General features: G+C 47.3%; 1 protein-coding gene across 1 annotated transcript in view; it reads right to left on the bottom strand.

Annotated features, from left to right (window-relative positions):
- Positions 1–3,866: 3,866 nt before the first annotated feature.
- ADCY7 (adenylate cyclase 7) overlaps positions 3,867–13,482 on the bottom strand; it is a 54,405-nt gene continuing 44,789 nt past the window's right edge. The window contains exons 20-26 of the mRNA XM_048515957.1: positions 12,358–12,530; positions 10,060–10,141; positions 8,139–8,294; positions 6,381–6,527; positions 5,209–5,316; positions 4,504–4,618; positions 3,867–3,964 (exon numbers count right to left, since the gene is read on the bottom strand). Coding sequence (XP_048371914.1) covers positions 3,942–3,964; positions 4,504–4,618; positions 5,209–5,316; positions 6,381–6,527; positions 8,139–8,294; positions 10,060–10,141; positions 12,358–12,530 — 804 coding nt within the window. The 3' untranslated portion in view covers positions 3,867–3,941. The remainder of the gene's footprint in view (positions 3,965–4,503; positions 4,619–5,208; positions 5,317–6,380; positions 6,528–8,138; positions 8,295–10,059; positions 10,142–12,357; positions 12,531–13,482) is intronic.

Consider the following 13,482-nt stretch of genomic DNA (forward strand, 5'->3'; position numbering starts at 1 on the left):
ATAATTCCCTTCCTTTTAAAAAAAATCTTTAGTGCCATCCATTTGCAGCCAATCTATAAGAACATAAGAACAAGCCAATGGCTGCCAGAACTTCTTCCTTGTCTACCACTATCTTCGCTAGTTCCTCAGATTCGCCTCCTAAGAAGCTTGGTTCAGGTGCAGGAATCTTTTCTCGGCCTCCTCTTGGGTGAAGACAGATGCAAAGAATTCATTCAGCTTCTCTGCAACTCTGTCATCTTTAGCACACCCTTGTCCTTGTCATCTAACAGGCCTCACCCGCTTCTAGCTGGTTCTTCTTGATAATTTTGAAGTTAAACTGTTTGTTGCTGGTCTTGATGATCCCAGCCATGCATTCCTCTATGGGGACTTTAAGTTTATAAGGCAAGAGACTAGCAAGTGATTTTGCCATTGCTTTTCTCTGTACAGCCATCCTGGAGTACCTTGTGGTCTCCCATCCAAATACCAGGACTGACCCGTTCAACCTCTGAGTTCAGGCTACCCTGTGCCATCCAGCTCAAGACAGCAGCAGTTAGGAACTTACAAATCAAACATCCTAGTAGTAGTTTTTCCCTTGAAGGGCGAAACATCCCCTACAAGATGACAATGAAACAGCAAGCAGTTCAGAAACATCCTGCTTTTTTAATCCAATATTTTTTTAAAAAAAACACACACCCACACCTCAAAATAGAAAACATGGAGCTCAGCAAGTTACCGTAACGCAATACAACGTGAACGGAAGCAATAAACAAAAATTAATGCTTTCATTTCACACTTTGCTGTCCGTGGCTGGCATGCGTTTCGTAGGTTTGTGCCAACCATAACAAATAGTCCCAACTAGTCAGCAGGAATTACGCTGCACCTTCCAGACAACGCAGATGGCTTAGCGCATTCCCGATTCGTAGATTTTCATTTTTTTAAAAAAGTCTAATGCAAACACAAAACTGAAAGCGACGTGTTACTCGATTCACATTAATCTGCAGCCGTTACCGGAAGGCAACTGCACGTGCTTCCTTCCCACTGCAACCTCCGCTGTTCCACTAAGACTTTTAAAAATTGTAACTCTGCAGCAGGGACCTCACCGAAGAGATGTTCCTTACTCCAAACATAGACGCCATTCTGGGCCGGTTTAATTACACAGTAATTATAACAAACACTACAAGGCGAAGCACGCTGGGAAAACTCTGCGGTTGGTTATCCTCCCCAAAAAGCTCAAAATCCCAACAGGTCACAGAAGCCCCAAATCCTCAGATCTGGGAGAAGTCGAGAGTTGGCCTCGTCGGCTTCGGCTGGCTTTTCAGTAAGCCCCAAGAAAGCGTGGTTCTGGATCAACGACGGTTGTACCCATTTAAAAAGCGTTCTGCAAAAATCTGAATACAGTAAGGTGTTGTGGGTTTTTCGGGTTGTATGGCCGTGTACGGCCCCCTTGAGTCTCCTTACAGGAGAGAAAGGCGGGGTATAAATCTGAACTCTTCTTCTACAGCGCTTCTATGCAAGGGACAGCATAAAAAGAGGTGAAAACGGACAGGTATGCATGACTACTGCCAAGAAAGGGCTATTTTATGGAAGCAGGATAGACTGATGTCCAGTTGGGGATAATACTGGCAGTGAGATTGATCTAGAATTGAGGACAGATTGCAGGACTGAGCTATGGAACAAAAGTCAGAACTAGCAAAGCCCGTGCTTGGCACTTAACAAGACACCAGTCCTTAAAATCTCCAGCTAAAAAGATCTCACCAGGATCAACAACGGCAATACAGAGCGGGTAGCACTAAGCTTCATAATGGTACGATGTGTTCACCTAGTTCAAAATGAGCAGGTCAGAACTCAGCAGCTGCAAGTGAAGAGAAAGAGCAGTGGCTACAGAACCAAGACCAACGATGCCGGCCAGAAATTTCTGTACTTAAACCCCTGGGTGTCAGCTACTAAAAACCCGTTGCTGTTCTCATTTTGAAAAGGTTAGCTAGTGGGGCTATCCTGCAATCTTTAGAGTACATTTCTGTCCAATCATGTAATCTTCTGTCCGGGAAAATGCGTTACACTGAAAAGACATCCCAAAATGAATTTTTCATACAATCCGACGTCTTCTGTCCTGCATGTGCAATACGATTAAGCCAGTCTGAAACAGAGGGAGGCAGTCAAATGTTTTAAGAAGTTAATTATTCAGCTCTGAATCCACAAAGATATGCAGTTCAGGGCACACTGGACGTCCCGTATTGGCAGGGAAAGGAAGAGATAATCCATCGATAAGAACTCTCCAAGTTCACATGGAAATGGAGGCAGAAGCAACTGTAAACATCCTTCAAAAGCACTGAGCTTCAGCCCATTCTTGAGATGCGTTAGTACTCTTCACGGGGCACTTTGAATAAGCTCCTTAACACGAGGAGGAAAAGTTCTGGTGGCTTCACAGAAAGGAAGCTGGTTTGAAAAACACGGACAACAAGGGAGGCACCGTAACCAAACCTTTCCATGGTCTCCCCCTTCCAGTCAAAGCACTTGAGATTTGGCTGTATCAGTGCAGACGAAGTAAGTCCTCAACTCTCCCTTCCCCTTGACGTTAATGAGTCCTCGACATTCGCAGGCGTATCCGAGGTTCTCCAGTATTTTGCACGTCTCTTCTGTGACCTGCACGCAGAACACAAGAGTTGAAAGTTTTAGCGGTCTGGCATTGGGTGGCTTAGGAGGCGCTCCTGAAGCAGCTGGCAAATTAAAAACACAGCCATTGGAAAAGCAGACGTTTGCAAGCGCAATAAACCCAGTCCACAAAAGCGAGCAGCGCGTCACAAGAGAAACAGTGAGAAGTAAAAATCCATAGGTTCACAATGAATAAATTCGGGTTTGCTTTCAGCAACACGTAAAGCCTCTTTAGTACACGTTTACAGTCTTTGTCATCATCTTAAAAAAGAGGGCGGGAGGGGGACTAATTTGCCCCTCTGGACAAAGAGTCCTACAGATTGGGGGCTGGGGTGTTCCAGCTGGAAATGCCCTAGATCATGTAACCTAACCTTGGCAGCAGTTCAAAGGTTGGGTGGGCCTCATCAAAAGACCCTAATGTACAGTATGTGTGTTGTGGTGGTTGTGGGGAAGGGACCAATCCACCATTCATAATATAGTGGAAGGACAGTCCAGGGCCAGGTGAGGAATGGGCCAAGAGGACGATGATCCCGGGTTACTTAGGATGGAGACACACATGAAGGAGTCAGACACTTATGCCTAATAAGTGTTATTGTATTGTTTAAGGAGTCAGATCATAATACTTTGATGAAGAAGAGTTTGGATTCATATGCCCCCTTTCTCCTGTAAGGAGACTCAAAGGGGCTTACAATCTCCTTTCCCTCCCCCACAACAAACACTTCCCCCAGGAAGTGGTGGGGTCAGAGAGTTCAAGAACTGTGACGGTCAAAGTCACCCATCTGGCATGTGTTGGAGTTCACAAGCTAATCTGGTTCACCACAGCTCAAGTGGCAGAGCAGGGAATCAAACCGCCCTCCAGGGATTAGGAAGACTGCCTTTAACCACTACACCAATGGCTGGCTCGCAGAGATAGATAATGCATTTCTAGCTGCATTGGAAGGGAGGTCCCTTCCTCACATGCAGAATAATGCACTTTCAATCCAATTTTCAATGTAACTTTTACGTAGTTGATTTTACTGTGCTTAAATAGTGAAGATCCACTTGTTCCACGTGGAAGTGGGATTGAAAATGCATTATTCTGCTCAATAAAGTAGTCTCTGTTCAGATACACATCAGCTATTGTGCTTGGCACTTTTCAAAGGGTCCTGTCCTGAAAGGAGAATGATTTAATCATACAGGCTTCTCCTTTAAAGCAGGGGTAATTTGGCAACTTTGCCCTCCTACCTGATCTTCTGCCCCTGCTCCCATTCGCTGGCAACGCTACTGCGTTTCCCCAGATGTCATTGAGGTTTTATGAGCACCACCAGCGGCTACCGGGTCTCGTGGTTTATGCCTGGGGACAAGAAAAGTAAGAAAATATTAAATTGCTTCAGACGAGGTGCCAGGAAGGAGCAGCTAGGAGGTGGGCAGATTCTGCCAGTGGTTGTTCCATGTTTATAGGATAGGAGGAGAGACTTTAGAGGCTAGGATCAGCCTACGCCTCGAAGCCAGCATGGCCAATTGGCCATGCTGGAAGGGGCTGATGGGAATTGTAGTCCATAACATCTGGAGTGCCAAAGGTTCACCACAACGGTCATAGGATATTATCATCCAGGGGAGGGAGGGAGGGGGGGAGGGGTTGTGGCTCAGTGGAAAAGCCTTTGCTTTGCATAGGGAAGGTCCCGGGTTCAATCCCCAGCATCTCCAGTTAAAAGCACCAGACAAGTCGGTGATTCTGGAGATTCTGGAGAGCCACGACCAGTCTGGAGTAGCCAGTATTGACCCTGATGGTCCAAGGCTCTGATTCAGCACAAGATTCAGAGGTTCATCCACTGGATCAAAATATTGGAGAGAAATAGAAAAAACCCCATTGGAGGAAGAAGACAAGCTTACCGACTCGAAGGCGAAAGTTGTTGAAGGAATGCCTGTTGATGCCATCCAATTTAGTCATCAAGCCCATTGCAAACTCCACCATGATGCCAATTTGAGCGTGCTGCCTTTCCTGGTCCTAGTGGATTTGGAGGAGGAGGAGGAGGAGGAGGAGGAGGAGGAGGAGGAGGAGGAGGAGGAGGAGGAGGAGGAGGAGAAGGAGAAGGAGAAGGAGAAGGAGAAGGAGAAGGAGAAGGAGAAGAGGAGGAGAAGAGGAGGAGGAGTTTTGATTTATACCCCATCTTTCTCTCCAATAAGGAGACTCAAGGTGGCTTGCAAGCTCCTTTCCCCTCCTCTCCCCACAACAGACACCTTGTGAGGTAGGTGGGGCTGAGAGAGTCCAAGAGAGAACTGTGACTAGCTTAAGGTCACCCAGCAGGAATGTAGGAGTGCGGAAACACATCTGGTTCAGCAGATAAGCCTCTGCCACTCAGGTGCTTAATATTTCTGTATTTTGATGCTTTTTTTGCCATAACCTTGGTGTAGTAGGTTTTTTTTTTTAATCGTTCTCTGTTTAGGTTTACTACAGCCTTTCTGATTTGTTATTTCATACTCACTATTTTGGAGCTACACTTGCCATGCTGTGTCTGAATTCTGAAGGGGCCTGGCGGCTCAACATAGCTGGGGAGCCCTGCCTTGGACAATTCTCATGAAGTATTTCACACTTACCAGATGGTTCTCTTGGCTTGGGGCAACACCAAGCCCCGACGCTGCCATGTACGTGCTTCCAATGGTCTTGATTTTTTCAACACCGCTGAATTTAGGCTTTAATAGCAGCTGTTTGGAAAAGGGAGAAAACAGAAGGAGAACTCAAACATTTCTGAGGATCACTTCATTGGCAACCTGGTAATTGGAAGCCAAATTCCCCAAAGAAATCTGGAATGTGGAAGATGGTCCTTTCAACTTTTAAAGAAGAAGAAGAGTTGGATCTATATCCCCACCCCCTTTCTCTCCTGTAAGGAGACTCAAAGGGGCTAACAAACTCCTTTCCCTTCCCCCCTCACAACAAACACCCTGTGAGGTGGGGGGGCGGGGTTGAGAGAGCTCCAAAGAACTATGACTAGCCCAAGGTCACCCAGCTGGCATGTGTTGGAGTGCACAAGCTAATCAAGTTCACCAGATAAGCCTCTGCCACTCAGGTGGAGGAGTGGGGAATCAAACCCAGTTCTTCAGATTAGAGTGAACCTGCTCTTAACCACTACACACTTCTTTTAGACTCTCTATTACAGCGGTTTCCAACATGGTGTCTATGGATGCCATGGCACCCTCTGAGATATTTCCTGGCGCCCAACAAGTGTTTTTAGAAAATGGGGCCAGGTCAGGCACTAGCCCAACTGGACTTCTGACTGGCCACTGACGATCTGATTGACTGGGCAAAGTAAAATAATACAGCATGGTCAAAGGCTTTCACGGCCGGAATCACTGAAGATGCCAGCCACAGATGCAGGTGAAACATCAGGAGAAAATGCTACTGGAACATGGCCATACAGTCCAGAAACCCCATAAATCCCCTAAAATAATATTGTTTCAAAGCAGCTGCCACCACAGTTGTTAGTTTCATTTCTCATTCCTCTTTTCCAGCGTATTTTTAAAATTACCTTCCTTTTCAAACCCAGGATTCGGGCTTCCTTTGTCTGAGGGGGCAGCTGTGCCTTCTACAGAACCACTGGCAAAGCGAGGGGCCATGAGGGGGCTAGAGTCCCAGGCACCATTTCCAGGGAGGGGGGGTGCATTGCTTCATCCCCCCCCCCACACACACACACAACTGCTCCTCCCAAACTCCACATGGAGTTCAAGTGCATTAATACGTCCACACGAGCCAAAACTGAACCAAAAAATACCTCATCAAAATCGGCTATGATTTCATTGAGCAGGCGAAGGCATTCCAGTCCCTCCTTGTTGACGTCACACTCCGTGTAGAACACCTTGAAGTCCGGGACCGAGGCAAACATCACGCAGACACAGTCATAGGACTGATGGTACCAGTCCTGTATGGGAACGCAGTAATAGGGTTTCATAACAAGGCTGCTCGCGACCATCCGTGGAGGAAGAGTCAAATCAGTGGCCGGCCTGTGGTTGGCCACGTCACAAAAACAGCCATCAGTTTTTTATTTTGATCTTTCTTTTTAACAATTTATTTTGAAGGGGAAAGAATGTATGGGAAATACGGAAAGGGGAAGAGAGCACGGAGAAAGATACGAACCAGGGAGATATTTATACAGTTGTAAAAGGGGGCCTTCTCTTTAACCTGGATGGCCAAGCTAGGTGTATCTCATCAGACCTCAGAAGGTAAGCAGGGTTGGCCCTGCTAAGAACTTGGAAAGGAGACTAGGAAGGAAGTTCTGAGTTGCAATGCAGAGGCAGGCAATGGCAAACCACCCCTGTTTGTCTCTTGCCCAGACCTGGAAGGCTGGCCTGATCTCATCTGATCTATGAAGCTAAGCAGGGCTGGCCCTGGTAAGTACTTGGATGGGTAACCACCAAGAAAGCCACCTCTGCTCCAGTGGTGGGATCCAAAAATTTTAGTAACAGGTTCCCATGGTGGTGGGATTCAAACTGTGGTGTAGCACCAATGGAGTTGGGCGGGGCATGACGGGGGCGTGGCCAGGCATTCCAAGGGCGGGACATTCCTGGGCGGGGCTGTGGCAAGGACGCAGCCGCTGCGCCGGTCCTTGGGTGGAAAAGGAATGCATGCAGGTGCAGGTTGCCACGCACACCGGTGCACCTCCTGCTAGACTACTTCAAGTTCTGCGCGCTACTGCTGAGAGGAGGGGCGTAACTAAGGCAAAAATCACGTGGCAAAATCACCAATTAGTAACCCCCTCTCGGCACACACAAATAATTAGTAACCTACTCTCGGAAACCTGTGAGAACCTGCTGGATCCCACCTCTGCTCTGCTCTTCTCTTGCTTTGTAAGCCCAATGGGATCACCACAAGTCAGCTGCATCTTGACAGCACTTTCCCCCTCCCCTGACCAGGCTAGCACAGACTTCCTTGATCTTATCAAGTGAACAGAATCAAGCTAATGAAGTCAGCCATGGTTAGAACTTCAACGGGAGACCAACAAAGAAGCCAAAGGTTGCTAGCAGAGGCAACCTTTTTCTCCATGCCTTGAACATCCTTTGGGGTCACCAGAATGGGAAAAGGGAAGTAATTAAAGTATTTAAAATTGTGACGTGCCAGTGAGTGTAGTGATAGCTACTAGCGCAGAAGACTTTAAAAGAAGATTAAGACAAATTGGTGGAGGAAAGGTCCATCAACGACTAGGAGCCATGATGATTAAAGGAAACCTTCATATCCAGAGTTGTAAACTTTGGAATATATCAATCCTAGGAAGCAACATCAAGGAAGACCTCAGCTTCTACACCTTTTGTTGGTCTTCCTTACATGGGACACTGCACTACATGGACCACTCATCCGAGCCAACAAGGCATCTCCTGTTCTTAAGGAGAACTGGACAGACTCTGGAATGGATGAAGCGTAGACAGTCCCAGGTGGAAGGACTGCCTCAAATGTGAGAACTCTTCAAGGTTTCTAGATGACGGTCACCAAGCCACAGAGGAAGTGTGGTCAGAGAATAAAGTGCAGGGCTCAGTACCTCGTTCAGTTTGTCCCCAATAAAATGGGCGGCAACGTGGGCCGGGAGAACGTTTTCCAGCAACAACCTGTTCACGTTCTCCATGGTTTCAAACTCCTCGTGTTCCTTTTTAAATTTATTCTTTTGTAGGCAGTCTAGCCGGCAGTAATAGTCGATCTGCAAACAAGCAGGAGAGTCGGTAAATCCATTAGGGTCACCAGCACCTGTGACAGTCATGAATACAGTCAACAGACAAGACAGAGAAGAGCCAGCGTGGTGTAGTGGTTGAGAGCAGCCAACTCTTAATCTGGTGAACCGGGTTCGTTTCCCCACTTCTCCGCATGAGTAGCAAACTCTAGTCTGGAGAACCAAGTTTGTTTTCCCCTCCTCCAGAAGAAGCCTGCTAGGTGTCCATGAAATACCCCAACCTTGCTGTCCTCAACAGAGTTCATTCACCCTTCTAAGTCCATTGATATGTTTAATATTAAACATCAATATGTTTAAAAAGGAATAATGGAGTTTGGATTTATACACCGCTTTTTTCTCCTGTAAGAAGACTCAGGCATGGGATTCCGCATGGGCCAAAAACAGCAGTGTGAAAACAGCGTAAAATGGTTTAAAATGGTGTAAAAGGGTTCACTCTGTTTTCACACCGCTGTTTTTGGCCCATGCGGAATCTACCTCAAAGTGGCTTAAAATACTCCCTTTGCCTTCCTCTCCCCACAACAGATACTTTGTGAGGCAGATGGGGCTGAGAGAGTTCTGAACGAACGGTGAGTAGCCCAAGGTCACCCAGAAGGAACGTAGGGATGGGGAAACAAATCTGGTCCACCAAGTAAGAGTCCGCTGCTTATGTGGAGGAGTGGGGAATCTCCAGATTAGAGTCCAGATTAGAGTCCATCTGGTTCTCCAGATTAGAGTCCATTTGCTCTTAACCACTACGCCATGCTGAAGGGTGCAACTTGGTTTAGGACTGCATTCTAATGCCACTGCCGCTCCTTCGACCCTCCAAAATGGGAACCGGGGCAGACAATTCCGTTCTTCAAAGCACCTTTGCGAACGGCCCTATGTTTTCATTATGTCCACATCGCACAAAGCCATGGGACGCGATGACGCACCTAAAATGAACAGCAATAACCACTTCTCTGTACAGGCAGCCTCATTACAGTCTAATTTGCTCCCCCGAGTCACATTTCTATTTTAAACTATACTTAATTATTTATCCCCAATCACAGCCCCAATTTTTCCCAGACTGCCTTGGCAGTCATTCAACACTGTTGTTATTAATATTCATCTTCTGGCATGGCAATTCCCTCTGTCAGCTGAACGTGAGTAAAGAGCCGCTTGGGTTCTCACAATGAACAGCATCTGCCACCAACCAGCGAACGGAACCTCATTCTAGGGCAGTGGTGGCTAACCTTTGGCACTCCAGATGTTATGGACTACAATTCCCATCAGCCCCTACAATTGGTCATGCTGGCAGGGGCTGATGGGAATTGTAGTCCATAACACCTGGAGTGCCAAAGGTTTGCCACCACGGTTCTAGGGTTTCTAGTTCCCCCCACCCCGGCCATCAGCAGGGTATGGATTGGGCTGCCAGATCTAGGCTGGGGAACTACTGGAGATTTGGGGATAGAACCTGAGGAAGAAGAAGCGTTTGGATTTATACCCCACCTTTCTCTCCAGTAAGGAGACTCAAGGTGGCTTACAAGCTCCTTTCCCTTCCTATCCCCACAACAGACACCTTGGGAGGTAGGTGGGGCTGAGAGAGTTCAGAGAGAACTGTGACTAGCCCAAGGTCACCCAGCAGGAATGTATGGGTGCAGAAACACATCTGGTTTACCAGAGTAGCCTCTGTCACTCAGGTGGAGGAATGGGGAATCAAACCCGGTTCTCCAGAGTAGACGTGCTCTTAACCACTACACCACGGTGGAATCCTTACCTGTTTTGACAGAAGAACTAGGGTTATGTAGAACAAAGCTAGGTATAAATTGGTCACCATTCTTGGTTCTTTCATAATAAACCTACAGACGGAAACATAACACAGTGACTTGTTTTAATATTTTGTATACATCTGAGACAGCATTTATTACATTTTTATCCTGAGCATCTTTATAAGGACCTTAAAGATTTAAACATCGGTCAATCCCTGCTCCGTCAGCACTATCTTTGACTCTTGAAAGCTTACACTCATGAAAATATTTCTGGTCTCTAAGGTATTACCAGACTCAAATCTAGTATTTCCTGTCCAAGAGAATAAAGAGATACAATATCCAAGGCAAAGCAGGAGGAGAACGAGAAATAAAAGAAATAGAAGTAATAGAAAGTATCACATCATCAGGATGTCATAAGCACAAGCCAATCAGTACTTATGACATCAGTACAGCCATGATTCAGGCAACACCAGTTATCAAAATACTAGCAAGAAAGCAAGTTGTGTGGAAAAATACAGTGGGCTCTAGAAAACTATTGCTCAGGTCACCCCTCATGTCAACACAAAAACAGCAGCAGGGAGAAGAGGCTGCGCTCTTGTTTTGTAGGGAGGCTGTTCTTTTAGTAACCAGAGGGGTCACTTGTGTGGATATGATCTCCAAAATGCTTTAAGCTTTTCAATTTTTAAAAACTGAGTAACAAAAAGGCAGAAATTCCTACAGACTTACAAAAGCCACTGTCAGTCTTTGGCAGGCACAAGTTTCCCGCTCAGTGGCCTAGCAAGGCTCATCACTCTGTGTGTGGCCAGAGACACTCTTGCGCCTGCCCATGGGCAATGGGGGGCAGACAGTGAAAAAGGTTCCAGAGCTTGAGGCAGGGTGCAACACCCTATTCCCTCCCCCAAACTCTAGGAGGGTTTCTTATCTTCTGAACCAGGTTGAGGCCTTTACCCGCCTGTCAGGACAGGAGTAAAAAAAAGTCCCCTCAGGAAGGTGCCCTGCTCTTGGTCACACTCTCTATGCAGTGAAGGACATCATAGTTATTTCTCCTTTCTTCCTTCCCTCCTCTTTCCCCTCAGTTCCTTCTTCCTGGCCAGCCTGGTCTCTACTTTTCCGGATCCTTCTGCACCCTTCTCCCCCTTACCTTTCTTTGCCTTTCTGGCTCATCTTTGTTGCTCGCCATCCCCCACCCCTTTTACGCTCTACCAGAGGTGGATCGGGGAGAAATGATGCTCGGGGTCAACACCTGCCCCAGGCACCCCCCCCCGCCTCCCTCCTCTCCACAGGCTTTTAGACAGGCGCCATGGCAGCAGGCCGGCTCCCCCTCGCCAATCCAGCTCTTCAGAGCCGGGTCAGCACAGGGGAGGGGGGGGGCAAATTTGCACGTGTGCCCCACTGTTGTGCCCGGGGACAATTGATCCCCCTGTCCCCATTGCAGACACGCCACTGCACTCCACAATGTTCTTGCATCAGCGCAGCCTATCTCTTCCGCTCATGCACCTGCACCGCCGTTTTAAAAGTGAGCTGTCGCCAATACACCTTGCCTTTTATACAGATAGATTTGCTTTCCCCACTGACAGAGTTGAACTGGTTTCTACCTAGGTTCGCCTCAGTGAATCCTCACTGCCACCGAGCTCAACATTGTTTTGTCTCAAATCCCCCCCTCAGAACTGCGACATCCTTGTCGCAGTTATGAACTACACTTTTCTGCCGGAACAAGGTCGATACCGCTTCGAAGCTTCGAAGTGGGGAAGCATCGAAACGACATCTCATCAGTTCAATCAATCACGAGCCGCTTTTGTGGCATGCACAGAACGGGAAAGTCATGGCGGGCAGAAAGCGCGTATAAACTGTAAACAGTGTAAAAAAAGGAACGCTCCCGTTTCCTGCCGTAACACAAGCTCCAATCACGATCGAGGAGCAAAACAGGCACCTAGATGATCCCGCCCACTTAGCTCGGTTCCAGGGGGCCAACTCAGTTGCTGTGGGGACAGCCTGGAATCGCCCTCCACTGAAGGGAACCGAGTCGACCTCAGCTCCCTTCTGTAGTGGGGAAAGCCCCAGAGTGAAGTATCCTACCATGCCATCCTAAACGGAAGCCCACCTTTCTAAATCTGTGGAAGTCAACAGGCACAGAAGAGTGTGACCACGCTTAGCACTACACAGTTAGAACGCTTTTAAAATGTCACAGTGTTCCCAAAAGATTTTACCTGCTCTCAATCTTTATGGGCCACCTTCTTGACACAGCAACCGCCAGTTTCATGGAGTTCACAGAGAGAGTGCTAATCAAGGGGGAAGAGATACTATACCTTTGGGTAGTATTGTTGAAAGTGCCACTGTTAGCATTCAATGGCTGCCGGGCATTGAAAATGATGAAATATCCAACAACGCCTCCAGATAAAAGAATAAGCTTGAGTTCAAAGCTCATCCGGAGGAAGACGGAGCAAGCTATAAACCCCAGGAGGCAGCAGTAGGTATAATACTGGAAAAGAAAAATTCAAACACGGCTGCAATAACCATCAAGGCACGTGGTGCTTAGAACATAAGAACATAAGAACATAAGAACATAAGAACTAGCCTGCTGGATCAGACCAGAGTCCATCTAGTCCAGCATTCTGCAACTCGCAGTGGCCCACCAGGTGCCTTTGGGAGCTCACATGCAGGATGTGAAAGCAATGGCCTTCTGCTGCTGCCAAGGTTCTGAGCACCTGGTTCTGCTAAGCGCATTAGCAATCTGGAGATCAAGGAGGGACTCAAGATTGGTAGCCATAGGATTGGACTTCTCTCTCCATGGGAATCTGTCCAAGCCCTTTTGTAAAGTTGCTATCCAGGTTAGTGGCCATCACCACCTCCTGTGGCAGCATATTCCAAACACCAATCACAACGCTAAGTGAAGAAGTGTTTCCTTTTATTAGTCCTAATTCTTCCCCCCAGCATTTTCAATGAATGCCCCCTGGTTCTAGTATTGTGAGAAAGAGAGAAAAATTTCTCTCTGTCAACATTTTCACCCCATGCATAATTTTATAGACTTCAATCATATCCCCCCCCCCCTCAGACGCCTCTCCAAACTAAAGAGTCCCAAACGCCAGCAGCCTCTCCTCATAAGGAAGGTGCTCCAACTCTTCAATCATCCTCGCTGTTCCTCTTGCATCTCTTCTTTTCTATCTCTTCGATATCCTTTTTGAGATGTGGCTTAACCAGAACTGAACACAGTACTCCTGCGCGGTCGCTACTTCACGGCTTTATATATAAGGGCATGGACAATTCTTTTGCAGTTTTATTCTCAATTCCTTTCCTAATTATCCCCAGCATAGAGTTTGCCTTTTTCACCGCTGCCATGCATTGAGTTGACATTCCCATGGAACTATCAACTAAGACGCCCAAATCCCTTTCCTGGTCTGTGACTGATAGCACTGACCCCTGTAGCGTGTATG

The sequence above is a fragment of the Sphaerodactylus townsendi genome, linkage group LG14 (genome assembly GCF_021028975.2).
Source record: "Sphaerodactylus townsendi isolate TG3544 linkage group LG14, MPM_Stown_v2.3, whole genome shotgun sequence".
Taxonomy (NCBI): Eukaryota; Metazoa; Chordata; class Lepidosauria; order Squamata; family Sphaerodactylidae; genus Sphaerodactylus; species Sphaerodactylus townsendi.